The sequence below is a fragment of the Canis lupus genome, chromosome 8 (genome assembly GCF_003254725.2).
Source record: "Canis lupus dingo isolate Sandy chromosome 8, ASM325472v2, whole genome shotgun sequence".
NCBI lineage: Eukaryota > Metazoa > Chordata > Mammalia > Carnivora > Canidae > Canis > Canis lupus.
Window position 1 is genome coordinate 3,312,167 of NC_064250.1, and position 27,883 is coordinate 3,340,049.

At 54.4% G+C, this 27,883-nt stretch overlaps 4 protein-coding genes across 15 annotated transcripts in view; 1 reads left to right on the forward strand and 3 right to left on the reverse strand.

The window, feature by feature from the left end:
- Positions 1–743: 743 nt before the first annotated feature.
- Positions 744–6,511, reverse strand: PSMB5 (proteasome 20S subunit beta 5). Its single transcript, XM_025443303.3, has 3 exons — positions 6,254–6,511; positions 5,225–5,531; positions 744–1,250 (listed from the first exon to the last, which is right to left on the reverse strand). Exons 1-3 carry the CDS (start codon positions 6,449–6,451, stop codon positions 964–966), a joined length of 792 nt encoding a protein of 263 aa, XP_025299088.1. The 5' UTR covers positions 6,452–6,511; the 3' UTR covers positions 744–963.
- A 4,900-nt stretch (positions 6,512–11,411) lies between these two features.
- On the forward strand, positions 11,412–12,934 carry PSMB11 (proteasome subunit beta 11). Its single transcript, XM_025443362.3, has one exon. The coding sequence runs from the start codon at positions 11,708–11,710 to the stop codon at positions 12,554–12,556; it is 849 nt and encodes a 282-aa protein (XP_025299147.1). The 5' UTR covers positions 11,412–11,707; the 3' UTR covers positions 12,557–12,934.
- A 2,938-nt stretch (positions 12,935–15,872) lies between these two features.
- CDH24 (cadherin 24) lies at positions 15,873–26,044 on the reverse strand. Of its 4 annotated transcripts, XM_035719691.2 has the most exons (14): positions 25,880–26,042; positions 25,202–25,266; positions 24,065–24,369; positions 23,579–23,873; positions 23,305–23,424; positions 23,064–23,231; positions 22,720–22,907; positions 22,073–22,326; positions 20,983–21,119; positions 18,595–18,716; positions 18,405–18,516; positions 17,900–18,148; positions 16,295–17,326; positions 15,873–16,184 (listed from the first exon to the last, which is right to left on the reverse strand). In XM_035719691.2, exons 3-13 carry the CDS (start codon positions 24,263–24,265, stop codon positions 16,827–16,829), a joined length of 2,346 nt encoding a protein of 781 aa, XP_035575584.1. In that variant the 5' UTR covers positions 24,266–24,369; positions 25,202–25,266; positions 25,880–26,042; the 3' UTR covers positions 15,873–16,184; positions 16,295–16,826. The 4 variants fall into 4 exon arrangements, with proteins under 4 accessions (XP_035575584.1, XP_025299083.1, XP_025299082.1 ...); XM_025443298.3 differs by lacking the exon at positions 25,202–25,266 and having other exon boundaries at positions 23,579–23,759; positions 25,880–26,044; XM_025443297.3 differs by lacking the exon at positions 25,202–25,266.
- An 855-nt stretch (positions 26,045–26,899) lies between these two features.
- Positions 26,900–27,883, reverse strand: part of ACIN1 (apoptotic chromatin condensation inducer 1) — a 34,977-nt gene continuing 33,993 nt past the window's right edge. For 8 of the 9 annotated variants that reach the window (XM_025443917.3, XM_025443916.3, XM_025443915.3 and 5 more), the window contains one exon: positions 26,900–27,835. In XM_025443917.3, the coding sequence (XP_025299702.1) occupies positions 27,509–27,835 (327 nt within the window). In that variant the 3' untranslated portion in view covers positions 26,900–27,508. The remainder of the gene's footprint in view (positions 27,836–27,883) is intronic. The other variant, XM_049113583.1, reaches the window with a different exon arrangement.

A 27,883-nucleotide genomic window follows, 5' to 3' on the forward strand; every position in this document is an offset into this window, starting at 1 on the left:
CTTACCAGCCACTTTTCCCCTTCCTGCTCACTAAAACCAAAGCAGTACAGTTTATACCCTCCACTCCCAGGTCTTTCCCACCAACCTCCTTTAGTCCCCTACACTTGCGTCTCCTCTTGAACAGAAGGCCCTGCCATCTGCTGCCACCATAGCTTGGGGACCTCCTCAGTGCTGGGTGTGATACATCAACCAGTGCTCTCTCAGCAGGGCCTCTTCCCCACCCACACATTCCAGAGACAATTCCGAGCTGCCTTCTGTCCAGGAGGCTATAAGCCCACCAAACACCACTTGTCCCCTACATGTACGCACATCAGAGAGCCAAAAGGACAAGGATCACCAAGCTTGCAGTCACCACCGCTTTCACACTCACCTTCCCCTCCCAATTGGTTTAAGATTCAAGACTCCCCCTCTTCACCTTTCTGCTGTGTGTAGCACCGGCCTCCCCTCCCCCACTGCAAGGTGAGAGCCTTTTCTTCTGCAGCTCTTCCTCATATAGCCCTGTGCATCTTTCCACCTCATCAACTTTTCATCTCTTTGCAAACAGAATCGGGAAGTGTCTCCCTCCTCCCTCTCCTTCTCCTTTGTTATTAGCTTCATGAGTGGGGATGCTAATGTATTCACTAGACAATGTCTTCACACCACTGTTTCCTGTAATTACAGTCAGTGCCCTCCCACTGTCCTGGCTTATTTGGCTGTAAAGTGCTTGGAGGAGGGACAGTGTGGACAAAAGACACAACACAGGCTAAGGTCAAGTAGTGTAATGTTAACATCCAAGAAAGTAAAACAAATAATCACTTCTGCAGTAGGTCATTAACAACTAGTAACACATAGAGGTCAACGGCACCAGAGCGTAAAAAAATTATCAATACAACTGAGGACCCCTCCATTAGAGGATGGGGAACTGTATCCACATTATCAGCAACAGTCACCCCAAGAAATGGTAGGAGCCACATCCACCCTCCTTTAGGGGGTAGAGCCACTATATTTGTCATGTAGATCAGCTACATTGTCACTGGAGACTCGGATCCAGCCATCCTCCCGGACATGGTAGAGGTTGACTGCACCTCCTGAGTAGGCATCTCTATAGGTGGCTTGGTAGATGGCTCGACGGGCCAGATCATAGGCCTGTTCCACCTCTAGGTCATAGGAGTAACCCCGATCCATAACCCCATAAGCATACACAGAGCCAGAACCTACAGAGAAGGTGGCCCCCGAGATCCGGTTTCCTTCACTGTCCACATAGTAGAGGCCTGGAAAGAGAGGTGAAGTTAGCAGGAAAAAAATGACCATCCCTTTTGACATCTAATTCATTCTCTGAGAAAAGTTCTCCTTCCCTCTTGAAACCCAGGAGAGACCAACAGATATACAAGAAAACAGCACTTCTATAAAATTACTTAAAAATAGCTGAAGAGGGGGGTGGAGCACCTGGGTGGTTCAGTGGTTGAGCATTCTGCTTTTGGCTCGGGTCCTGGGGTCCTGGGAACGAGTCCCGCATCAGGTTCCTTTGCCTATGTCTCTAACCCTCTCTTTGTGTCTCTCATGAATAAATAGATAAAATCTGAAAGAAAGAAAGAAAGAAAGAAAGAAAGAAAGAAAGAAAGAAAGAAAGAAAGCAAGCTTGAATATTAAGATTCCTAGATTCTACAACGTAACACCTCATCTCACTTCTCATTATTCTTGTCCTTGCTATATAACAAAAAAACCAAGTATAATCTAAATGACTTAGGTTTCAAGCACAGAACTTCAGGCACTGTGGGAGATTATGTTTAAAACAATCCTAACTCTGGGGTGCTTGGGTAGTTCAGTGGGAGCCTTCAGCTCAAGTCATGATCCCAGGGTCCTGGGATCGAGCCCCACATCAGGCTCTCTGTTCAGCAGGGAGTCTGCTTTTCCCTTTCCCTCTGCCCCTCAACCTCTGCTCGTGCGCTCTCTCCCAAATAAATTTTTTTTATACCCCAAAACAATCCTAGCCCTCAAAGTTTAGACTATCTGGGGGACAAGACATACATCACACAGTAGGAGAGAGCCTAAGAGTTCCAAATCATATCACAAAGACCTGCACTGCCCAATATGGGAGCAACTAGACATGTACACTGAGTATTTGAAATGAAGCTGGTACCACATGCTGAAATGACATTTTGGTTCTATAAAATAAAATATATTATAATTATTATTTTAAGATTTATTAGTGCTTGTTTTGGCAGCACATATACTAAGATTCATTAATTTATTTGAGAGAGGGAGAGAAAGAGCACGTGTGTGTGTGTGCTCACACGCCCAGGGTGGAAGGGCAGAGGGACAGAGAATCCCACGCAGACCCCAGGCTGAGTGCAACCCCAAAATCACAACCTGAGCCCAAACCAAGAATCAGATGCCTAACTGCATCACCCAGGTGCTCCAAAGTAAAATATATTATTAAAATTAACTTCTTTAATTTTTTAAATGTGCCTATTATAAAATTTAAAATTACACATATGGCTCACATTTTATTTCTATTGGATAGTGCTGGTATAGATCAGGGGTTGGCCAGGCCAAGTGCCTGTTTTTGTAAATAAAGTTTTACTGGAACACAGCCATACCCATTTGTGTACATATTGTTTATGACTGCTTTTGTGCTAAAGCAGGAGAGTTAGGTAGTTAAGACAAAGACCATATGGCCTGCAAACCTACATTATTTACGACTTGGCCCTTTATGAAGAAATTAGCTAATTTTCAGAATACATGAAAATTTAGACAAAGATTTTACTACATTTTTATCAATTACAACTGCCTGCTGGACCTTTCCAACAGGATGCCTTTGTCACCAAGTTCAGATTCAAATACTTTCAGTGGCTCTCTACTACCAACCAAACTCATCTCTCTCCTGCTCCACCAGCCCACACTGCCTCCCATGTTCACAAATCCTGCCTGCCAATGGCATCATTAATCTTCCTATTTCAGTGGTTCCCATCTCTCACTGAGCATCAGAATCATCTAAGGAAGCTTTTTAAAAAAGATACCCAGGACTTACCTCAGGTATTTTTTTTTAATTAGTTTTTTATTTTTATTTTTTTTATTTTTATTTATTTATGATAGTCACAGAGAGAGAAAGAGAGGCAGAGACATAGGCAGAGGGAGAAGCAGGCTCCATGCACCGGGAGCCTGATGTGGGATTCGATCCCGGGTCTCCAGGATCGCGCCCTGGGCCAAAGGCAGGCGCCAAACCGCTGCGCCACCCAGAGATCCCTACCTCAGGTATTCTTTTTCAATTGGTCTGGGGTGGGGAACAAGTATGAGGTTTGTGTTTTAAGTTCTCCAGTGATTCAAAAGCAAGCCAGTGGAGAACCAAATGCTTATCAGTTTTCAGGTTCACGGATTTCAAGGCCTACCTCAAACTAGCACCCCACCCCCGAACCGCCCCAGTCCCATGGCCACTAGCGTGCCTACAGGCTCACCATCTGAGGTTCTAGTTTAGCTCTCTGGCTCTATGGATCACTATTCTTATTTTTCTTTTCTTTTTTTTTTTTTTTTTAAGATTTTATTTATTCATGAGAGACACAAAGAGAGGCAGAGACATAGGCAGAGGGAGAAGCAGGCTCCCTGCAGGGAGCTCCACATCAGGGATCCCTGCCATCAGGGATCCCATAATCACGCCCTGAGCAGAAGGCAGACGCTCAACCACTGAGCCACCCAGGCGTCCCTCCCATCCGCTTTTTAAACTCATTCACTCTTCACTGAGTAGTGTACCGATAGTTTCCAAAGCAAGGAGAAGAGCTGGTTATACTCTAATTGTTTGACAGAGGCACTTGCCAGTTGTTTACTTGGCACTCAGTAAGCAGGTGAATGAATGAAGCAAAAACAAAAGGAAAGAATAACTATTTTCAAGCACCAAGGGGGAAAATTATACAGAAAGTAACTAGATGTATTCCAGCTAGACTAAAGAGACATCCAAAGCTGGTTGACAAGCTGAGGTGCCAGGCTGGTTTAGTCTGTGGAATGTGCGACTCTTGATCTTGGAGTCTTGAGTTTGAGCCCCAAACTGGGTGTAGTGACTAGTTACATGAATATAACTTAAAACAACAACAACAACAAACAAACTGGTTGAAAAGGAACTGACATCAGATGCAAGGTTAAACTTTCTGGCAAAGTTTTTATATACTAGAAAAAGGCTTAAGGAATTTATTTTCAGAGATGACAGAATAGGACCTAAGGTCCTAGGGTAATTCCATCAAGTAAGGAAAGGATGAGCCCTAAAGGCCCCTTTTAGGTCAAAGACTCCCCAAAAGAAAAAGGGGAAGAGAAATAGCTAACTTCCTGTATATTAGAATTACAGCAACATGTGACACTGAGCCCTTGAAATGGGGCTAATGCACATGCCAAAATGATATTATGGATTAACGAATCATTAAAATACCCCCTTTTTACTTTTTAAATATATCCATTACACAATTCTAAAAAATTGTCATTTACTTATTATTATTATTATTATTATTATTATTATTTTAAAGTCAGCTCTACACCCGGGACACCTGGATGGCTCAGCGAGCAATTAAGCTCTGCTTTCGGCTCAGGGCATGATCTTGGAGTTCAGGGATGGAGTCTCACGTTGGACTCCCTGCGGGGAGCCTGCTTCTCCCTCTGCCTGTGTCTCTGCCTCTCTCTGTGTCTCTCATGAATAAATAAATAAAGTCTTAAGAAAATAATAAGTAAGCTTTACACCCAACACGGAGCTTGAACTCACCACCCTGAGATCAGGAGTCACAGGCTCCACTGACGGAGCCAGCCAGGGGCCCCCTCCATTAGATAATTTTAAATTACACAGGTGACTCGCATTATATTTTTGTTAGAAAGCACTGACTGGAGTTTTTACGTCTATTATCCAATTTAATTCTCAAATACACTCTTTGTCAGTCTTATTTTATGGGAGAAAGGAGAAACATTATGTGCCAGACACTACATGCTTTACGTGTATTACCTCATTTAACCAATGTAAGAGATGATGAAACTGGCTAGAAAAATGAGCAGCCCATGTAAGGTCATGTGGGTAGTCAATGACACAGCTAGTCTAAGCTCCATGCCCTCTCCTACACTGTAGTGACCTCCTTGAATAAAGAGAAGAAAGGACGGAGAACCTAATCAACACATCGCCAGCACTGACACAAAGCCCTTTCATTCATTCACCTGTTCATCCAACCCCTCCTCTCTAGTGCCAGCCCAAGAACCATGTGGTTGTGGCTTAACTCACCAGGGCCTCTCTTATCCCAGCCACAGATCATGGTGCCCATGGACAGCCCCATGCCTTTATATTGATACACCATGTTGGCAAGCAGCTTGGAGGCAGCTGCTACGGAGATGCGTTCCTTGTTTCGGAGCTCATAGATTCGACATTGCCGAGCCAATAGCCGCTCCCAGAAGCTGCAATCTGCTGCGCCCCCAGCCATGGTGCCCAGCAGGTAGGGATTGATCTCTATCACCTTCTTTACTGTCTGGGAGGCTATATAGGCACCCGCTGTGGCCCGAGAGTCCGCTGCAACAATGACTCCATGTTGAAACTGTTAAGATCAGAGGAAAACACAAAAGCAGGCCACATCAGACCACGGAAATGATCTCCTTCACATTTCTTTTTTGCATCAGTGGAAACCCAGAACATCTCTGTCATTCTACCCTTCACAAAATGCTTTCCACATATTAATATCAACTAAGTTTCACATCGATCCCTCGACATGGGTATAACCAGTATTAACTTCAATTTCACTTTATAGATCAGGAAAAGATGTTCAATGAGATCGAATGATTAGCCCAAGATCACAGAGCTAGCTACTGCAAAGCTGGATCAGGAATCCCGGTCGTCTGGCTCCTTCTACAGTGCTTCCTCCCACCAACCTTCCCCCTCAAATGACATAGCTTTTGGGTTACCTTCGCCTAGCAGGGACCTAGTTTACAAAATCGCAAGTTAATGGTTAAACATCCTTTCCCCTGCCAATGTTCATTGCTGCTGAGGCTTCCCCTTTCCTGGACCGGAGCCACCTGGGGTTGCCCAGGAATCACCCCAAGCAGCCCCCGGTTTCTTCTCCCACTTAACCTCAGCCCCACGGTCCTACGGCTAGAGAGCGAGAACCGAGGCCTCTGGGGCAATGAGACAGCGAAACCACCGGGGTCGGGAGGCTCCCCCTAGGTTTCCTGGTCGCGGGCCCCGCGGGCTCCGGTCCAGCTGGAAGCCCGGGAAGGGCTCAGGCGCACGGGTCTCTGCCCGGCGCGGCGGTTGGGTCCGCACCTTGAAGGCCAGGGTGGTGGTTCCATGAAGCATTTCGATTCCCGGCTCCTCCGCGACACCCCAGTTGGGCGCGACGAGGCTCAGCCCATCGCTGGGACTCCCTGGACCCAGATCCAGCAGATCCACACGACCCCCGAGTCCGAAATAACCGTGCCGGTTCACCGGTAGCGGCCTCTCCAACACGCTGGCCAGCGCCATGTCTAGTAAGGGCACAAGGAATTCCCTGCGAGAAGGCCTATCAGAGAGCCGCCGGGCAACGCCTCGCCGTCACAGCTTCACTTCCTATTAAAAGTATCTCAGGGAGGAGCCATTTTAACTCCTGGCAACCACGCCTCCAAAAACAGGAGCCAGACGCCAGGGACTATTTTCACCGATTGGGGGGGCGGGGGGATAAATGGCTTAACTTCCTCTAAATATTAAAAGGATGTTGTTGTCATCTTAACTTTGGTCAAGCAAGCAATACTCGATTAAATTCACCTCCAAGTCATAGGAAGCGATTGGAAACGTCCGTGTTGCGTGAGGGAAGTGAGACCGGCCATCTTTGAGAAGGGCGTGACTAGTTGAAAATTCTTTCAGAATCTTTAACTCCAAGTCGTCTCCGCCCTGCCTGGTGTCCAAGCAATACTTTACATCTGTGCGGCTTTAGCATCCTATTAACGCAACTGAAGTTGGCATTTTGTTTAAGGGCACCATGTAATACTCGGTAAAATAATGATGTACTTTGAGGCCACTGTCCTGTGAAGTTAGTTAAAACTACAGTATTTTGTGGTAAAAAATTGCAACAAGATAAAAGTGTATGCTGCGTCTTGTTTGATCGCCACACTACTCAAATTCTGGAACATAACCAATTTTTAAGATTTAATATTCTCTTTACTCCCACACTGTGGTGAAAATTCTAATAAGTAATGTATTGCCTAAAAGGCAGACGAATAAAGAAGGAAACGTATGGGAATCAGTTAATCCACAAACTAGGTTCTCAACTCAGCTCTGACTAACAGAGTCAATACTCATTTACCATCTCAGAGCCTAGAGGAGGGTTGATGCTTCATAAAGATGTACCAAGAGGTTCTCTAACTTAAGCTTGCTAAGACAAGCTCTTTATTAATACAGGAATGTAGTATATATATCATTGTCTCTCCCTTTCTCCACCCATCTTCATTTTTCAACCCTTTTAGGACCCATAACAAACAAGGAAGTGGACAAACGTATGAAATGTTATGTCCTGCTTTAAGGTTCTATAAAGTCAGTGTCTGGCCTTCCTTGTTGGATTTCAGCAGCAACATCCATCAATATCTAAATTCCACTTTCCTCTGATGCCCAACTCAGCCCCTCCTCTTCCCCAGCAGACTCTGCATATGTTGTATTTTTAATGCTGAAATTTGGCAACCTTTTCCAAGCCCAACCATCAGAATGTAATGACGCAGAAGATCTTTATCTGCGTCTCACACTTGGATGGTGTGGAAAATGCAGAGTGCCTTTGTTTATAGAGCAGGTATTATTTTATGGTCCCCCCTGCAATGCAACTAGTCCTCCTTCTGAATTTTCTCTGTGGTTCATTCACACTGCTACTAATAGCATTTATACCTTTCTTTTTTTCTTTAAGATTTCATTTATTTATTCATGAGAGACACAGGCAGAGGGAGAAGCAGGCTCCATGCAGGGAGCCAGATGCGGGGCTTGATCCTGGGACCCCAGGATCACACCCTGAGCCGAAGGCAGACGCTCAACCACTGAGCCACTGAGGCATCCCATTTGTTGTTTTTTTTTTTGTTTTTTTGTTTTTTTTTGAGGCATCCCATTTGTATCTTTCTTAAGACGCTTTCACATTTTGCCTGGCTGTAAGTGTACATTTGTCTCCTACTTGATTATGAGTTTCTAAAGACAGGTATTTTTCTACTATTCATCTTTGTGCCCACTGTATACTTAGTAAATGCTTGCCAAGTGAATCCATGAGAGGATGACAACAATGTTCTTCCAGTTGCAGAGATTTGAAGTTTTGGCCATCTTTGACAACTCCTCTTCTTTTCTATCACATTCAGTAAGTTGCCAACTCCTGTTGATTCTTCCTCTATAATGCTTCTGACGTTCTTTTTCATTGCAACTGATACCACCTTTGACTTCTTATTTCCTACTCCTGAATTACTGAAATATTTTCCTGATTTTCTGGGCTCAAACTGTACTCTCTAATTTATTTTGCACAGCACCCTAAAACACCCTCTCAATCTTATCACATGCCTGCTTTAAAATGTTCTGTAAAATTCAGCTCCTCAGCATAGCATTCAAGGCCTTCCTTAATCTGTTTCCAACTTACCTTGTATTAGTTCTCTAGATAGATAGATATATGTATATCATCTATCTATACGTATTGTATCTGTATATATAGATATACGTCAGACAGAGAAAGAAAAATACTATATGATCTTACTTACATGTCAAAACTAACAAAGCTAAACTCCATAGAAACAGGGAGGAGATCGGTAGTTACTGGGGGTTGTGGAGTAGGGGAGCTGGGGAAATGCTGGTCAAAGGGTACATACACACTTCCAGTTACAGGAAGAATAAGTTCTGGGAATCTAATGTGTAGCATTGTGATCCAATAGCTAATGATGCTCTATTGTATATTTGAAAGTTGCTAAGAGAGCAGATTTTAGATGTTACCACTACCACCACAAAAACGGTTAATTATGTAAAGTGAAGGTTAACTAACCTTATTGTGGTAAACATTTTGCAATATATGCATGTATCAAATCATCACAGTGTATACCTTAAACTTTCACAATGTCATATTTCCATTTTATCTCAATAAAGTGGGCGTGGTGGGGGAATGATCAGTGTTGTGGTTCAGAGGTAAGAGAGGAGATCAGTATAGCTTGGGGTGAGGTGGGGAGACCAGAAAAGCCTTGCTAAGGAGGTGTGGATTCATATCCCTAAATACCACTTGGGTCCCATCGTCCCTCAAACCAACAGCCGCCCCTTCTCTCAGACCATCCTCAGGAAGCGTTTTCAGAATAGATGGCACTTAAGCCAGGCTTTGTAGGACAGGATTCAAACAGATGAAGGAGAGAGGCACCTGGCTGGCTCAGTCGGTAGAATGTGTGACTTTTGATCTTGGAGCTGTAAGTTCGAATCCCACATTGTATGTAGAGATTACTTCAAAATAAAATCTTTAAAAAAATATAGATGAAAGAAATACATGAAGGGGAGGTGTGTGAGATGTGTTAGGAATAGTGTGAAAAGAGGTTGTGGTGGGTGGATCAGGATTGGAGTATATGGGCCTTAAATGTCAGCCTGGGAAGAAGGTGGTTTGGGTTTAATCTTGTAGCCCTTCAAGGTTTTTTAGTAGAGGACACGGGATTTGAATGATACCTTAGGAAAACATGTCAGATAAGATTAGAGGGGAGTCTAGGGGGTGGCCAACTAGAAGGCCATTCAACTGTCCAGATCTGACTTGAGAATGGTTTGACCTAGGGAGATGACAATCCATCCATTAACATAGCATCTAAGGCTTAGTCTTTAAAAACAGGAGACATACTTATCTCTCCAATAAGATTCCCGTGTGGTCCTGTGCAAAAGAAGGGAGAAAGACTGGTTGGACTTTAGTGTGACCTCCTGGTTTCTCCAGTCTTCCCATGACATATTTGCATTTGCCCTTAGTACTGACTCTATTGTGCCACCATCACGGTGTCTGGAGGGTCTAGGCTCTCTCCCTTGTGTATGAGTCTGTTGGACTAAACCAGTTCCCACCGCACCCCTCTGAGCTACAGCATTTAGTAAAATATACTCCAGATGGTGCCAGAAAGTAGTTGCAGCTTGTCACTAGGCCCCAGTCTACTTTATCTTTCTGAAGGGCCAGCTGTCAGGGTCTACTAACCCCACCCCTTGGCCCGCCCCTGGTTGATGCAAGACTTAGACTCAGTATTATGGGGACAAGGTCAGTTGTTTCTCTTGCCTTGGAACTACAAACAGCTTTCTTGCTAATGTGAACTACTGGGCAGAAGGGGTAGGGCCAGGCCATTAGATACTTTTGGCCACATCCTCAGAACTTTCACACAAACAGAGATGAGAGGAGCTATACTTCCAGAGAACTGTCAGGAATGCTGTCTTCATGCAGATGGAAGTTCATATGCACCTCAAAAGCAGAAAGAGAGCTCCACTTTCTAGTTTCCTGCACTCTGGTTCCTCTATACTCTGCCTTTCTGGAAGGTATTTGATCTCCCCTCCTCCTCATAAAAGATTCTCTTGCTCTTTTTTTTTTTTAAGATTTTATTTATTTATTTATTTATTCATGAGAGACAGAGAGAGAGAGAGAGAGAGAGAGAGAGAGAGATAGGCAGAGAGAGAAGCAGACTCCATGCAGGAGCCCGATGTGGGACTTGATCCCAGGACTCCAGGATCATGCCCTGGGCCAAAGGCAGACAGTCAACCGCTGAGCCACCCAGGTGTCCCTCTCTTGCTCTTTTGTCCTGGTCTCTAAGTCCATTTCTTTTCCCCCACCTGACTAGAAAGTGAAAGTGTGAGCTGAGCATTATAGTGTCCTGGCCCCAAACTCCTAAAGAGAAAAACCAAGCTCAAAGGCTCCTTCCTTGAAGTGTCCACAGCACTTTTTAAAATATTTTATTTATTTATTTATTTATTTATTTATTTATTTATTTATTTATTTAGAGAGCACATTGGCCAGGGGAGGGGCAGAGGGAGAAGGAGAGAGAGAATCTCAAGCAGACTCTACACCGAGTGTAGAGCCTGTGTAGGGCTCTATCTCACAACCTTGAGATCATGACCTGAGCCAAAATCAAGAATTGGACACTTAATTGACCGAGCTACCCACGTATTCTGTTTTTTTTTTTTTTTTTTAAAGTAATCTCTATGCCCAACATGGGGCTTGGACTCACAACCCTGAGACCAAGAGTTGCATGCTTTCCTCACTAAGCCAGCCAGGCGCTCCTCATAGCACTCTATTCTGATTGCATTATAGCACCAACTTTTCTTCACCTCCTGGGAACTCTTTCAGGGCAGACACAGAGCCTTATTTGTCTTTGTATGCCCAATACCCCCCATAGGAGAAACAAGGGGGACCTAGCTGTGCTCCTTCCACTCAAGCCTCCTTTCCTTTGAGGTTACCCTGGCCCTCACTCCACTCCACCTGCTTGGAGGATGACAGACAGGAGACTCCGTGGGTGACGCTCAGGTGGGTCACGAGCAGCGTCTTCCCAGCAGTGGAGATTCACTGGCCTCGTCCTTTCACCTGTCAGCAGTCCTCCGTAGAGGAGGAGTCTGCTCCTCAGAGCCAGTCCCGAAGCCTGACTTGGGGGTAGCGAGGAGTGAAGCCACAGATCATGTGCCTTCCTCGCAGGTTCTGGCTGCGGCCCAACTTCCCCTTAGCGTCTCTTCTCCCTCACCGGGCTTCAGCCCCCAGATCTCTGCCTTCCTCCTCCCAGCCATCACTCAGCCCCAGGGATGGCTCTGCAGGACGTATGCAAGTGGCAGGCCCCCGACACCCAGGGGCTATCGCCTCACCTGCCTCCAGCCGGTGGCTGGTCCGTGCCCCTGGGCTGTGACCCTCAAACCTTCCTGCGGCTGCACGGCCCCAGGCTGGCCCACGGCACTACCACGTTGGCCTTCCGCTTCCGGCACGGAGTCATCGCCGCCGCTGACACGCGTTCCTCCTGCGGCAACTACGTGGCGTGTCCGGCCTCACGAAAGATCATCCCCGTGCACCAGCACCTCCTGGGCACCACCTCCGGCACCTCGGCCGACTGCGCCGCCTGGTACCGCGTGCTGCGGCGGGAGCTGCGGCTGCGGGCGCTGAGGGAGGGCCGGCTGCCCAGCGTGGCCGGCGCCGCCAGGCTCCTGTCCGCCATGATGTCTTGCTACCGGGGCCTGGATCTGTGCGTGGCCACGGCCCTGTGCGGCTGGGACCGCTCTGGGCCTGCGCTCTTCTACGTGTGCAGCGACGGCACCCGCCTGCCGGGGAACGTCTTCTCGGTGGGCTCTGGGTCTCCGTACGCCTACGGCGTGCTGGACCGCGGCTACCGCTACGACCTGAGCCCCCAGGAGGCCTACGCCCTGGCCCGGCGCGCCGTGGCCCACGCCACCCACCGCGACGCCTACTCCGGGGGTTCCGTAGACCTTTTCCACGTGCGGGAGGACGGATGGGAGTATGTGTCACGCGACGACGCCTGCGTGCTCTACTCGGAACTGCAGAAGCTTCCGGAGCCGGAGGGGGCGGCGGCGGAGGAGGGCCACGCTGAGCCTGCCACCCTGCGCGGAGACTCCAGGATGCCCGCGGGGACTGAGATGCTGTGAGAAGCCGCGACCTGGGGCTGGGGGCTGGGCACCAGGGGAGCCGCCTCACAGCATCTGGCCCCGGCTGTCCCCAGCCGCGTCCCGAGTCCCCATCCCTTCCTGCCTCCCAGCGCTGCCGACGGCTTGGGCCAGCGTGTTCCTCCGGGTGCCCAGCCTCCTTCCCACCACCACGTTCCCCCCTCAGCGGACCCTCCCCACGGGCCGCGGCCCACCACACACGTGGGGCTCGCCGCGAGGCCCTCCTCACCACCTTCTGTGCTTCCCATTCCCATTCCCATTCCCATTCCGGTGCTCACCTATGCTTGTCTTTGTCACTTTGTCGCTTTGGTCAGGGTAGTTGGGAGTGGAAGAAGGTGGGGCGGGTGCCCAGGCTCTGGTGGGGAGTGGGGGGAGGGGGAGAGGGGCGGGGGGCAGGGCAGCGTGGACGCGTGGTGGGTGGCAAGGGGCTTGCTTCTCCGGGCTGCTCTTCCCTCGGCCTCCCCCCCTGCCCTCAAGGGACTCTAGTGACTACAATCCCAGCTCCTTCAGAATGCCCTTCTCATGAGGGCTCTGAGGTAAAAATGATCCTTGCTTTACCGAAGAGGAAACAGGTTCAAAGGCTTATGTGACTTGCCTGGGGTCGCACAGTAAGTGGCAGAGAGGAGGCTTAGAGCTCGGCCTTCCTCTCCAGAGCTGCGCTCCTTTAGCACAGCCTGGCCTTCTCCGTCCTCTTTCTCGCCTTCCTTCTCTGCCCAGGGCTCTGCAGGCACCTGGGAGTGAGGTGGGGGAGAAAACAGCCAGGCCAAACCCCTGCTGAGTGAGGCCCCAGGGCCGCAGGCTGCGGCCCCCACTACCCCCAGGGCCTGGAGCCAAGGCCACAGCCCGAGGGAGCTCAGTTCAGGTCTTCAGGCTTGTCACTGTGGCTGCCAGACTTCTTTTCCTCTTTCCCCTTCTTCCTTTCTTCCCTTTTGCCGCCTTTCCAGCCTTTCCTTCCTGCCCCTCCCTCTGGGGAATGAAGAAAAGAGGGAGGTGGGCAGCCCCAGTGGCTCAGCCGTTTACTGCCGCCTTCAGCCCAGGGCCTGATCCTGGAGACTCAGGATCGAGTCCCACGTCAGCTCCGTGCGCATGGAGCCTGCTTCTCCCTCTGCCTGTGTCTCTGCCTCTCTCTCTCTCTGTGTCTCTCATGAATAAATAAATAAAATCTTTTAAAAAAAAGAAAAGCGAAGAGGGAGGTGGCCGTGCCAGACAGAACTATTGGGCTGGCGCATCCTCTCCCGCCCTTCCTGCCCGTCCCCAGCTCCCATGGAAGCCCTGACTGGGCAATGCCTGTGCCCAGTTCCAGGAGGGACGCCTTCCCTGCCCTGCCCTTCTCCAGGCAAAGCCCAAGGCGGGGTGGGGTGGGAAGCACAGTCAACCAAGACATAGAACTGGCTGGGAGGAAGGTTGCTGAACCTTCTTTCTCTCAATCGGCTCCTGCCAAACTTCCAGGCCCAAGATTACCAGTCCCCTTCCTCCCTCCCCGCTGCACACCCCTCCTCTCAGCCTCCAGCCCACCTCTGAGCCCCAAGCTCTAACACTGCACTTCCTGCTAGGAATTCCTCCAGCTGGAGCTGGCCAGACAGAGGACACCCTCAGGCTCTGGCCTTCGGGGCATGATTAAGAGGAGGGAAGAAAGGCCAGGGAGTCTCAGGAAAGAAAGCACTGGAGGCAGAGGGAGGAGGAGTGGCTGACAGGTGCTTCATACAGGAGGGCTGGCATTCGGGGCAGGGTCCAGGAATCTGGTCAGGGTTCAAGTACGGGATTGACTCAGGCATAAGAGGGTGCATACATACAAGCACAGAGTTGTATGAGGGTCTGTGTCCTGGTGGCAGTGAGTGACCCTGTAGCTCTGTGTGCACCCAGATGTGGTAGGTGTCCAGGGAGGAGACAGGAAACAGACTGGGAGAGAAAGAGTAACACCTGGATAAGGAGAGCAGCCAGGCTCTGATCCGAGAGAAAGCTGGGCCTTGTCACTTATTTTGGAGAAATGGTCGAAAGCAGAGACGAAGTGGGGGCAGAGCTCATCCTGTTCATTCCCCATGGCTGCATCTTCCCACTCCTATCCTAAAGCGCTAGGAACGAGGAAAAGTGGTATGTGCCTGGGGTTGCCACCTGAGCCCTGTCAAAGGCTCTGGAACTGCCTGCAGCTAACTCCCCAGGGATGCTCTGTGCCCTGCACTTCCCCATAACCAGGGTGGGGTAGGGTGGGGTGGGGTGGGGTGGACTGAACCCACAGCGAGGGCAGAATAGGAAGGGAGCTCCTCCTTCTCCTGTCTGCGTGCCCCTCCACTCCCTCTCCTTTCCTTCCACGGTCCTGCCCCCCTCCACTCCCTTTGATACTATCCTTCAAGATGATGAAGTATTTGAGACCAGAGATAAGCCCAGGGCTCTTGCTGATGGGCCCTGTTGTCCCTCCAAATTTAATGGAGTCAGAGTCGGGGCAGACCTCAGGAAAGCTGGTAGGGAGGTGGGGAGAGAAGGTGAGGGCAGCATCCCATGCCCCTGCATGCCTTGCCACCTGGGAGCAACCCATGGGTCAGTCTCTCCCTTTTCTCCACTTATTCCAAAGGCTTGATGCAGATGTTGGGGTGAGGCCAAAGGGGCAGAGAGTTTGCCCATCCTGCCCTGAACTGGAAAACCCTGTCCTTCTGACACCATGCCTGGGGTGTTGGCTTCTAATCGGCTCCTTCACCAGGGACAGCTGGTCTGCTCTTGCACAGGCCTTTGGCCAGTCAGGGGTCCAGTTCCACTCTAAACAGTAAATGCCAATCCAGCCCTAGGGCAGGGGTCCTGTTCTCCTGCTATCTGGTTGCCCTAACCAAACAGGCATGGAAAGTGTGAGAGAAGGCCTCTTCCCACTGGAGTAGCTTCCCCAGAGTGGCAGCACCCTACACTGGAAGGGGAGGGTCATGAGGACCTGTCCTGACCCACGTCCTTGTATCACTGGGAGCCCTGCCTGGAGTTAGGACCTCCCTCCTCTGCTCAGGGAGTGTACACTGAGAAATGATGGCCCTCTGCTCAGCTCCCACCCCAGCTGACTTTGATTGGGCCCCTTGCCCCCTGGATAGCTAGCTTCCCCAGTCCCCTATTGATTTTGAGATCAGTAAGGGATAGGAGAGTTGGCAGTGGGGGTACCAACAACTCCCTGAATGGAGAGGGACATGAATGGACTGCCCCTCTAAGAAGAAGGGAGCCAGAGGGGTTGGGTTGGGCCTCTCCTCCCGCCCTTCAGCACAGTGAAGCTCCGGTGAAGCTCTGTACAGAAACCTGCATGCAGAACTGGAAAGAGGGCTCCAGCTTTAGAAAATAAAGTGTTTGTTTATTATGAAATTAGAGATGGAGGCCCCTCCCCTTCCTCCCTTTTTCCCCTTCCCCAGCTGCCTCCCCCTTTCCTTTCCCACCCCTCCCCCTGGGGCCTGGGAAGCACACAAGACAATGCCCAGAGCTGGGATGCCCAGGGCAGGCCAACAGCCGGGCAGAGCTCCAGGGAGGCGGCCATGTGGGGGGCTGGAGCTCTGGCCCTGGGAGGTGGGCTGGCATCCTCTCTCTGCTGGAGGCCAGTGGAGCCAGGATGAGGCCATGAGTGATGGATGGAACCATGCGGGCAGGTCTGGAAAGACAGGAGAGCCGAGGGTGGGAGGTTGTGAGTGGAGGAGGGCTTTAGGCCATCCCTGTGCCTGCACCCTCTTCTTTCCCCTCTCATCATCTAGAGGCACTGACCTGGGGCCGAACATCCCCCCGCAGGAGGGTGGGCAGCAGTGGCTGGAAGTTTCTCTTGCTTTTGGGATGGACAACAGAAAAAAACTGAAAAAGCCAGTCATAGGGACCCGGAGAGAATGCAGGCAGATGTGGGCAGAAGACAGACACAGAGCATGTGTGTGGGCAAGGGAGACAGAGAGAAGGTGTGTGAGAGATTTAGAATCCGGCAGACGAACACAGAGTCACGGAGAGAGTGGAATCACAGTGAAAGAACGGAGAGATTCAGAGTCGAGCCACACAATCCAGACCTAGACAGGAGAGTGCTACAGAGAGAGACAGATCCTGGAGGGAGACAAACAGACCACTCAGGAGGAGGGAGGTAAGAAGGAGGTTGCCCTGGGGAAGCTGGGAGGAGGGACACAGGCCAGAGGAGGCCTGGGGGGCTCTCCCGCGGGCTGCTGCCGCCTGCCTGGGCCCTGGGGTGGACCGGGGGCTCACTCAGAGGGCCTGTGCGGGCTGCCCCACCACGCAGCAGGCAGGGCCGGGGCGGGTCTCAGGGGGCCGGGGGCTCCTTGGCCCCGTACAGCTCGGCCAGGGTGCGGAAGAGCGGCCCCCAGTCGTCCAGCGGCTCAGCAGGGCCCAGGGCGCCCCCGGCCTCGCTGCAGGAGCCCAGGGAGCTGAGGGAGCCGCAGGAGGAGCCGCGGCCCTCGTAGCCGTACACCTGCACCGAGTCGTAGGGTGGCACGCTGGGGTCGTCGTCCGCTTCACGGAGCCTCAGTGCCAGGAGCTGGGCCACGTCGGCGGGCCCGGGGGGCCTGGGCTGGCGGGGTGCCCGGGCCCGGGGCAGGACGTCGCGGCGTGCTGGTGGCCCGGGGTTCGGCGGGGCCGCCCCGTCGGGGTTCTGCAGGGCGCTGATGTCGAAGGCTTCCGTGTCCTCCTCGCCACCGCCCTCGTCGTCATAGGTGATGATGTTCTCGCGGACGTCCTCCTCCTCCAGCACCATCAGTGCCTCCTGCTTCTGCCTCCGCAGGGCCGCAAAGAGCACTACCAGGGCTGGGGGGGGGGGGGGGGAGGAGGGTGCACATAGGCCTCTGAGCCCACGGGGCTGGGGGCGGGGCGGCCTGCTTCCTTCCCTTCCATCCTGCTCTCAGGTAGAGCAGGTTGAAGACAGAGGACACAGGGAGGCCTAAGGGTGGTGAGACCTGGCTTTGACATCTGGTATACCCTCGTCTGAGTCCTGACTGCACCCCGGACTCCCCGTGTGACTGTGGGCCGTGGCTTCGCTTCTCTGAACCTCTCTGCCCCTTAGAGAGCTTGTGTGGAAAACACGGAAAGAGTCTCCCTCAGGGCTCTTGAAAGGATGAAATGAAATAGCACAAGCGGGGTGCTGGGCATCACACAAGGTCCCGAGTCAGGCTTCAATAAACACTTTTTATGGCTTGTTACTGTCATTGCCGATTGGTAATGTCAGGGAAGTGAGGCTAGAATTTTTCTCTTGGACACACGAGGCAGTGGGAAAATCCTTTAAACCCTAGGGTGGATTTCCCCATTTCCGGGGGCCTGGCTCCTCTCTACATCCCCTACAGGCTTGGACCCCAATCTATGTCCTAAGGTGGCCTGACTTACCAAGCAGGGTGCCCACGCAGGTGATGATGGCAAGCAGGGCCCCAGTGCTGAGCCCTGTGGGTGAGAGCTGAGCCTCGGGCCGGCAGGAGGCCACAGAGCCATCGGGTCGGCAGCGGCACACGCTGATAGTCACTGTGGCAGTGCTGCTCAGGGCCGGCTGCCCCCAGTCCCACAGTTCTATGGGAATCAGATAGGGTGCCTGGCGGGGTGGAGCAGGGCGAGAGGGCAGCAGCAGGCTGGCGGAGCCATCTGTGGGAGAGGGAAGGTATGTGGAAGAGGGCCCCCTTGTGAGACACCTTCCCAGGAGGGTGGGTGTAGCCTAGGGAGACAGCTTCCAATGGGGAAGGTGTGCAAAGAGTAAATGTGTGCAAATCCACTTCTGCCTTCTGTTAGGTGGAGGGAGCCCAGATGTGTGGGAAGGGGTTAGGCAGGTTGGGCCAGAGCGTGGTAGGGGAGGAGAAGAGCAGGGAGGTGGGCAAGGGCACAGTAGTAGGAGGCTACCCACCTTGGTTGTCGCGGACAGTGAAGTTGGCATCGGGGCCCAGAGGACCCTGAAGGGAGACTCGGCTACTGTTGCCCACTTCATCTCTGTCCAGGGCCCGGATGATCTGAATCAGCTGGGAGGAAGAAGAGAGGCCTTGTATGGAGTGGGCAGCTGGAGGTCTTAAGCCAAGCCTTCTGCCTCAGCAGCTCACCTGGCCAGGGGCTGCAGAATCACATACGAAGGTGTCATAGGGCTCAGCCAGCTGGGGAGCGTTGTCATTCTCATCCAGGATCTGGATGGCCACTTGCACACGGGAGACCTGTGTGGAGCTGTCTGAAGCCAGAACATGAACACATGCACCCCCCTCACACAGAGTTTACACACAACACACATGGTGCATGTGCAGGGGTGCCACATGTGGCACACAGCATGTACATGCAACACATGGTATATGCATGCAATATGCAAGCAACAGTGTTGTGCAATGAATGGAACACCACCAAGAGCATGCAACATTCACATAAGAGCTGAGATGTATGCAGTGTGGAACATACATTCAACAGGCATGAAGCACCCATTAGATACATATATAGTAACCCACATGCAGGGCACATGCCTCGTAAATGAAAGGTAGACAGAAGGTGCCATACAGGAGGCACACGGACAGTAGGCCTGAAATAAACACATTCATACCATAGATTCGATGTATACTCAGCATTTAAAACAAATACAACATATATGAAGTGGATGTTCGAGATACCCAGTGCATTTAGTGTCACTCCAGAGTCAAGACAACACATTTTCATACACAGCACTAGTGGGACAGACAGACAGACACAGACACAGACAGACACACACACACACATGCTCCATCAGAGGTCTGGGAGGCTCTGGTATAGCAATGAGTAGGACTAAGAGTCGGCCTTGGGAGCCAGGCCAGCCTGGGTGCCACCGCCATAAACAGGCCCCCTTTTTCCCACAACCCTTCATTAGGTGGCTCCCCATCATTACCCTGACTTGCTCCTCACTGCCAATGCCACCCAAGAAAGAATGGAAAACAGGTATCCCTGCCCACCCTACTGCTCACCTCTCCTGGCTGAACCTCCCAGGTTTGTTAGTCTTCTCCCAGGTGGGGAGAGAGCTGGCTGGCCCTGGGGGAGGGGCTGGGGACCCAGCCCGGGCAAAGGCGGCTGGGTGGGCCCCCCAGCAAGGGCTTCGGGGCTCCCTTCCTTTCCGCAGGAAGGGCCCAGGGCCCGCTAGTTGATATCAGGTTTGCTGGAGTGCAGGATTGGTGGGACGGTGAGAAGGCAAGGAGGGAAACACACACACACACAAGCACGCATGCATGTAGATGGTTGGCTATGTATACCCAGGCAACTACAAACACACTATATACACACACAGGGACATTCACAGCACGGACATGCATGCAACGCCATGTCACGCACAGCCACATGGACATAAACAGAAACCCGTCCACTTAAAATTCTACACATGAGAGGCAAGGTGGTGGAGGAGATAAGGGCTGTGACTCTGCAGCCTCTCAGGATCTGGTGGCTCTGCCCCTTAACGTTGGCGTGACCTTGGGAAGTTAGTTGACTTCACTTTGCCTGAGTTTCCTTGTTTTCAAATGGGGACATAAACATGCCTTCCTCATAAAGTTGTGGTGGTGATTACGTTACTTAGTCCACATTTGGCACTCAGAACAGTACCCGGTACACAATAAGCAATAAATACTCTGTCCACGCACACTGACATACACAAAACAATATATACAACAGCTACGAGTACCTGTCATCACATACAGCTAATTACATGTAAGCACAAATACTCTACTCAGTTGAGACACACGTACGTGTGTATGTGTATTTTCACAAACATGGAATTTCACACTTGCATGTGCACATACATACATACGGCTCTTCAGTGACACACACAGACATCTATGCACACAATGACAGTCCTCGTAGACGGGACACGGGCAGTAATGGTAGGAGACCCTGGGGCGTGAGCAGGACTGATAAGGGTAGGTTCACAGAGGGGATGAAGGTCTCCCTGCCTCCATGGGCCGTGGCCACCCAGAGGCAGCCAAACCAAGCTGCTGGTGACTGGTAGCTGACAGGGGAAGGAACTGGCCCCTCTCTTCTACCTTGAGGGCTCTCTGCATGGCTTCCCTGGGAGGGGCTGCTGGAGCCCCCCCAGTCAGCCTCCAGAGGAGGGGCCCAGCCCTGCCAGGGCTCCTGGCTTCAGCCTGAAGCGGCCAGTGGGCAGGGCAGGGCAGGGTCTGCCAGGGTGCAGCCTGGGGTTTCCTAGGGGTTAGGAGCTATTTGAGGTTAGGTCTATTTCCAGATGGGGCAAGTCAGGTATGGGAGTGAATTTCAAGTCAAGGGAATGTGTAGGCAGATCCTTCGTGCCCAGGCCAGCCCGGCCTCAGAGACTGGGAGGCCTGCCTGGTGGTGATGATCCAGGCTGGGAACCCAGTGCTGTGCCCTGGTGAGGCATGGTGGCAGTGACCGCCTCCCCCCTGCCGGCTCAGGGACAGCTCCTCTGCCAGGTGACTGTGGCCTCCTCCCTCTCCAGGGGGCCCAGGGCTCCTCACCGAGCTCTGTGGCCAACACTGTGAGGTTGTGCCAGACTCGAGCCTCGCGGTCCAGGGGCACCACCGTGCGGAGCGTGCCGGCTTCCGGCTCGATAGAGAAGCAGCGCTCTGGGTCCGAGTGGGGGAGGATGGAGTATCTGGGGAAGATGGAGCGGAGCTGGGGGCTGATCTGGGGGCAGGGCCAAAGCTTCCTGCTACTCCTCCCTCCCTTCTGTTCACCTTGCAGGGCCTCTTGGCTCTTCTGGGCGGAGAGCCTGAACTCTTTGGGTTTAGCCTGCCCCGGGTACCCAGGGCCATAATTCACATTAGGGTCCCCTTAAAAGACAAACCACTTGGAGGAGTCACCAACATTAAACGCCTGTCTTAAGACTCGGGGGGACTGGGTTTCATGGTGGGGGAGAGACAGAAAGAGGTGGAAGGGAGGATAAACAGCCTGTCTTTTTGACTTCTGGGCTCTGTTCTGGGGACCCAGGGACCCCAGTCTTGCTCTGCCTTAGGCCAGCTGTGTGACCTGGGGTGAGTGGTTTAACCCCTGTTTACTTAACTACGAAATGGGAATGACACCAGCACCTGCCTCATTCCTGTGACAGGGAAGCCGAAAGGTGGGAAGAGTGGGCTCCACTCAAGGCAGACAAATCTGGATTCTGGTCCCAGCTCTGCTGCTTACTGACCATGTGACCTTGGGCAAAGAACTTAACCTCTCAGGGATGGGCCTCTAAAACAACTGGGGATGAGCGTGCCTACCTCACAGGGCTGTTGTGAGAACTGAATGTGATCAAGTGGGTGAAATGTGCAGGGCTGAGGGAGTGACCAAGAGTGGCAGCCATCCAGGCACCCAGCAACAGCATCATCAGATGAGCTTGCAATCTGCTTGCCCTGCCACTGGGAGGCACCACGGCCATCTTCCCAGAGGGATGGGTGGAATTGGGTGATGGGAGGAGGGTCCTTCAGGCCTTTCCCAGCCCCCCAGCCCTGCAGGGAGGGAGACCTCTGCCAGGAGGTGAGTGGGATTTTCAGTGAAGGGGGCCCATCCTTTTTCCTTCCCTGAGGCCCGGCCCTTGGCCCTTCCCTGGCCCACACCCCAGCTCACCTGATTGGGCTGGCTGGGGAATCCAGATCGGCCGCTGAGACCTGGCCTACCAGCGTCCCAGGAGCTTTGTTCTCAGGCACTGCCAGGTGATAGGCAGCCTGGGTGAAGGCAGGTGGCTCTGGGGCGTCCTGCACAGCCACATGCACCGAGGCCACATCCTTGAAGGGCCCTCGCCGCAGGTAGGCTGGGTCGATGAGGGTGTTGGTGGCCTCCACACGGAAGGAATAGGAGCGACGGGTCTCGAAGTCTAGGGTCTAAGGGGCAGGGAGTGGGAGGGACTGAGGCACATGGAAAGCCTGGAAGGTGAGAGGTCCCCTCCCCATGCATCCAGTGCTCAGCCCACCTGAGAGGAGAGGTGGGCACTGAGGGCCAGTGGCCGTGGTGGTCAGGGGGAGGCAGGTTACTTAGTCTGTGACACTAGGTCTGTCCCCAGCTCCATCAGAGCCTGGCTACATTTGAAGTCCTGGACCAGTCTCTCCCCCTTGCTGGGCCCCAGTCCCTCATCTGAAAGAGGACGAGATGACCATGATCTCTAATTTCCAATGCAGTGGTCCTGAGTCTGTTCTAGACCGGTCAGGAGTGTGCCTCGTGGGGCAGGAGGCAGGTACGAGCACGCGTGTGCAAGTGTCAGGGGGCAGGGGGCTAACCTTGCGGACAGCGAGGAGCCCATCTCGACCCTGGGAGTCTGTGCTGATGCTGAAGGCTTCAGACCCCTCTCCGTCCAGGATGCTATATGCCATGAGGGCATTGTCCCCCAGGTCTGGGTCCTGGGCCCGCAGCCGGCCCACCAGGGTGCCTGGCCCCGCCGTTTCCACCACAGAGAACTGGTAGAGGCCTTGACGGGGCGCGGGGGGAGGGGAATGACAGGAGACATTGTTAGGTCCCCAGCACTTCCATATCCTGGGGTCTGGCTGGGGGGAGGGCTTCTCCCGAAGATGCAGGGGGTGGGGGTGGTCAAAGGATGGCTCCCCAAGCATCCCTGGCCCCTTACTCTGAGGGAACTTGGGGGGGTTGTCGTTGACGTCGCTGAGGGTGACTGTCACTGTAGTGCTGCCCGACAGCCCCCCCATGTGGCCGCCCATGTCCTTGGCCTGAATCACCACCAAGAACTCCTCCTGGGTCTCCCGGTCCATGTTGGGGACAGCAGTGCGCACCACTCCTGGGGAGACACAACGCATCAGGGGCCACCTGCCCGCATGGCTGCCCCACCCGGCTCCGAGCTCTCTCCTTACCTGTCTGGGGGTCCACAGAGAAGAAGGGCAGTCCATCCAGCACGGTGTACACCAGCTTGGCGCTGTTCCCATAGCTGGGGTCATCGGCATCGTGAGCAGTCACCTGGATCACTGATGTCCCTGTGGAGGATCCCGGCACCCCACTCAGCAGGGGCAGGGCCAGGTGGGAAAGAACAGCACATGAGGGGGACCCAGACACGAGAGCAATGCGGGGAGGAGAGGTGAGGGTGCTCTGGGAGATGGGGCCTGGGACGGTCAGAGTTGGGGTACTCACCGACATTGGACATCTCGGGCACCGTGGCATGGTAGGGCCCGAGGGGAAAGATAGGTGGATTGTCATTAATGTCTTGCACCTTGATGATGAACTCTGATGGGGGCTCCAGAGGCCGGTTTGAGGCTCGGTCCACGGCTTGGGCAAGCAGAACGTACTGTGCCTTCTCCTCCCGGTCCAGGCTCTTGGTGACATGGATATTGCCTGTGGCCTCATCAATCACAAATACAGTGCCTGCCCCCTCCCCGGTCAGCAGGTACTTGGTGCGGCCCTCGCCCCTGTCCACATCCGAGTGCAGCTGTAGGGGTCAGGGAAAAATGGCAGCAGGTTCCAGGCACAGGGACAGGAAGGGTGAAGAGTCTAAGTCTAGGACTGGTGGAGCGTTGGGACTCCTGAGGGACCCAAGGTCATTGAAGAAGTGGTGAAGTTGCAGGGCAGGGCCTAAGGGCCTAGAGAGTCAGGGCAGACTCGGGAAGGGCTGGTCCTTACCTTACCAATGAGGACGGGCTCTGGACCGGCATATTCCTCAATGACAAAGAACTGGTTCCACACCCAGCTCCTCCGGTTCCGCAGCAGTACTGGTCCTGGGCCCCCGCGGGACCCTGCCCAGGCCTGGGCTGGGGCGGCCAAGCGCCCCATGCAGCCCCAGCCACCCAGCCAGGCCAGCAGGAGCCTCACCAGGCCCCACATGTTTGGGCTCCAGCCAGGGCTCTGTTCACTGTGTCTGGGTACTGAGGCATGAGCCGGCTGGGGTAGAAGGGTGGAGGTGCTGGGGCTATCCCATGGATCCACACCTGTAGGGCAGGTAGCTGTTCAGGGTCAAGGAAGCCCTTGACTCTCCCCACCCCCAACCCAAATTAGATGCTGAAGATCAGCCCTCCAGGGAACCAGACACCCCACTGCCTGGAGCCCAGACTGAGACAGAGCACACAATCTGATCCCCCCCCTCCACCCAGGCTCTGCCTATATTCACCTCCAGCCCTACAAGCTGATAAATCTCTAGCCAGTCAACTCTGAGCAGAGAAGCTGGGGAAGAAAACAGGAAGGTGGGATGCCGAGAGGGTATGGAACCCCAGATCCGGCCCCTGTTCTCCCAGGCTGGGTAAGCAGCCAGCTGGGGGGCTGGAGGAGTTGGGGACTCCCAGGAAAAGGGCTGAAGATCCAGGGGCTGGGATTCGAGGAGGTGTGGTCTCAGGGTGTCTGGGGTCAGGCTGAGCTATGATAAGGAGTGCAGCTTAAGACAGGGTGGAGAGCCAGCGAAAGTCCCTCCTCCACAGGGAACCCCACCTCTCCGGGTGCTGCCCCCAGCCCACCCTGCCAGCTGAAGTCCTTGAAGGGGGATTGGGTTCAGGAGGCAGAGTGGGGTGAGGGGGCAGGAGCCTAAAGAAGAAGGGGTAGAGTGGGGGGGGCGGGTGGTGGCAGGGCCAGGAGGCTGGGAGGGGAGAGCAGACTCCAGACTCCCTGTTACTGACGTGAGACCCAGGCTCAGGCACCGTCCAGCACAGACTGAGACAGAATGGCAGCAGGAGACACAAGGAAAGGGACCCCAGGAGGCAGCCCGGGGTCTGACAGGCAGAGAGTCACAGGTAACAGGCTTGGGGGTGCGGGGGTGGGAGGGCTTCCTGCCTGTGATGGGCTGGCGGGGGCAGCGCTGAGCTCCGGGGGTCAGAGCAGGCCTCGGGAACTTCAATCTGGGAGAGGAGGCAAGCCAGGAGGGGCTGCGGGAAGGCGGCTGGGGAGAGGACCCTTCCCACCGCGGTGTCCACCCTCTCCCCCGGGGGGACCCCTCAGGCAGCTGTGCTGCCGCCCCTCCTTCCCTGGAGCAGACACACACCTGCCAGTCCTTGCCCTCCGGGGGGAGAAGAGGGGAAGCCCGAGGGAAGCCGGGGACGGAGCGGGAGGCGGGACGAGGAGAAGGAGGAGAAGGGAAGGGCTGGAGGAGTGGGAAACAGGATAGCAGAACGGGGAGAGGAGGGAGAGCGGAGGGACGGGAAGGAAGGGAGAGCGGGAAAAGGCAAAGAGAAGACGGGAAAGGAAAGGTAGGGGAAGGAGACGGCAAAGGGGAAGAGGAGGTGGAGAAAGACAGGGCGACAGGGAGACGGAAGGGGCAGAGGAGAGGCGAACTGGCGGGGAGGAAAATGGGGAAAGGAGGGAGAGGTGCGAGGGAAGAAGGGAACGAGAGCGCGGGAGAGGGGCCGGCAGCGGGCTCCCCGCCGCGGAGCGCACCGCTCCGAGGACACCCGCAGGCTGCGGGCCCCCTGCTGCCCCTCGGCGGGCCCCCGACCCCGGGGCCGGCGCCCTTACCTGGCAGCGCTGTGGAGCCCAGGCCGGGGGGAGCTTCCCCCCGCCCCCGCCGCCGGTCCCGGGGGCGCAGCCCCGAGCGGATCCGAGCGGGCGCCGCGGCTCCGCTGCAGGTCTGAGCGGCCCCGGCGAGAACAAGGGAGCGAGACGGAGGGGGCGGGGGAAGGAGGCTCCGCCTGCGGAGGAGCGAGGCGGCTCCGCGGCGCGCGGGAGAGCCCAGCCTCCGACCCTCCCCGGCCAGCCCGGGCCCGCGCGGCGGGGGCGGGGGCGGCGCTGCCGGGCCGCCCGGCGCATACAGATGCGGCGCCCCCCCGGCCGGGCCCGCCGCGGCCGGCGGGGCACTCGGGCGGGAGGACGTCCAGGCCCCGGCGCCAGGCGTCTCCCAAGGGCTGGCTGCGGGGAGGGTGCAGCCGGGAGCGCCGAGCGGCCCCGCACGCCCCCCGCAGGGGGCGACGGGCGAGCGCGCGGTGAGGCGGGACTTGGGAGCCGGCTGCGGAGAGGCCCGGCTCCCGCTCCGCTCCGCTCCGCTCCGCTCCGGCGCCGCCTCCGGGGCTGCTGCGAGGCCGGCCGCAAGGCGGCGGCATTTGGGGAGTCCGCGCGGGGCAGCACAGCCGGCCGACCGGGCGGCTAAGGCCGGCACAGGGTCCAGGGGCGTCCGCGGGCTGGGCCCAGGGAGCAGGTCAGGGAGCGAGGCACGACAGCGGCGGGGAGTGGAGCCTTTTGGGGAAGCTCGTTTACAGGCGCCCACTGAGCGAGTGGCTGCCGCCCCCTGGCGGCCGCTGCGGAAGGCGCCTTGAAGGTGGCAGCAGGCGACCAACTGCCTCCAAAGGGGCCCTCCTCTGCCCAGCGCTCTTCCCCGGCCCTCCGCGGCAAGGCGGGCAGGGCCAAGGCGCGCACGGCGGGCGGGAAGTCCGGGCTGCAGGAAGCAGCAGCCTGCCCCGGGAAGCGGCCGAGCGCACGCCTCAGCCTTCCTCTTCAAGTCTCCCCCAGCCAGGCCCCGCCCAAGGAAAGCCAGTCACACAATTTAAAACTAAGTCAGATTTTTATTATTTTCCATAGACCACATCATTTAATAATAAAAAAAATAAAAATAAAAATTGAAAAGGAAAAGGTGGATATAAAGTGGAACCTGTGGGCAGGAGGCAAGGGCTGCAGGACAGAAGAGACTGGGAACTGCAGGGGCCCTGGGACTCAGGAGGAGATGCTGATTCAGCTCATAGGTGACCCAGTCCTGGCCCCGGCTGTTCCCAAGAGGGGGCTGTGAGTACCCAAAGGAGGTGGTGAGCAGGATGGAGGAAAAATGAGAGGTTTGGGGCTCCTGGCTGCTCCCCACCTCTCTGGGCCAACCACCTTCCTCCCTAACCTAGCTCTTTCCTCTCAAACTTAACAATGGGAAATGAGAGGGAGGAGAGGGCTAACTCCCAAGAGATAGGTTATGGGGGTGGGGCTTTGGGGGGGAAAGATGGCCACTGCTCCATTTGGTATGTGGGGACAGGTGGCAGCCATACTTCAGCACTGGGTAAATGGTGTGAAAGACCCCTGGTTCTGGGGAGGTGGAGATTGTACCTATCCCTCTGTGGCCTTGAACCCCCCAGGGGCTGATGCCTGCAGCTCTCCCTCGTGTGTTCCCAGCTAGCGGCGCCCACCCCGGTCCCGCACAGGTGTGCTCCGACTCCGGCTCCTGCTGTGGCGCTTGGTTTCTCTGCGGTCTCTCTCCCGGCCTCGCTCCCGGTCCCTCTCCCTATCCCGATCTCGATCACCCCTGTCACGCTCCCTTTCCCTCTCTCTTTCCCTGTCCCTCTCTCGGCTGTGCTCTCGCCGCTTCTCCCGCTCCAGCTGTCGGGTCCGTTCCCGTTCTGCTTCCTTCTCCCGCTCCTTTTGCTCTTCCTCTTCTTGCTCTTTCCGCCGCTTCTCCCGCTCCTTGGCCCGTTCAGCCCGCTCTGCCTCCTTCTGAACAATCTGCAGCAGGCAGCAAGGGCAGAGAACAGGGATCTCAGCCCCACTCAT

What these genes read in the sequence shown, in the direction of transcription:
- PSMB5 (XM_025443303.3), bottom strand. Translation starts at nt 6,451, where the DNA reads ATGGCGCTGGCCAGCGTGTTGGAGAGGCCGCTACCGGTGAACCGGCAC. An exon ending in CCACCACCCTGGCCTTCAAG is followed by an intron (nt 5,532 to 6,253) that starts GTGCGGACCCAA and finishes TGATCTTAACAG; the next exon opens with TTTCAACATGGAGTCATTGT. An exon ending in CTGGGATAAGAGAGGCCCTG is followed by an intron (nt 1,251 to 5,224) that starts GTGAGTTAAGCC and finishes CTCTCTTTCCAG; the next exon opens with GCCTCTACTATGTGGACAGT.
- PSMB11 (XM_025443362.3), top strand. Translation starts at nt 11,708, where the DNA reads ATGGCTCTGCAGGACGTATGCAAGTGGCAGGCCCCCGACACCCAGGGG.
- CDH24 (XM_025443297.3), bottom strand. Translation starts at nt 24,265, where the DNA reads ATGTGGGGCCTGGTGAGGCTCCTGCTGGCCTGGCTGGGTGGCTGGGGC. An exon ending in CCCCCCCAAGTTCCCTCAGA is followed by an intron (nt 22,908 to 23,063) that starts GTAAGGGGCCAG and finishes CGCCCCGTCAAG; the next exon opens with GCCTCTACCAGTTCTCTGTG. An exon ending in CTGCGTGGGCACCCTGCTTG is followed by an intron (nt 17,327 to 17,899) that starts GTAAGTCAGGCC and finishes CCCCCCCCCCAG; the next exon opens with CCCTGGTAGTGCTCTTTGCG.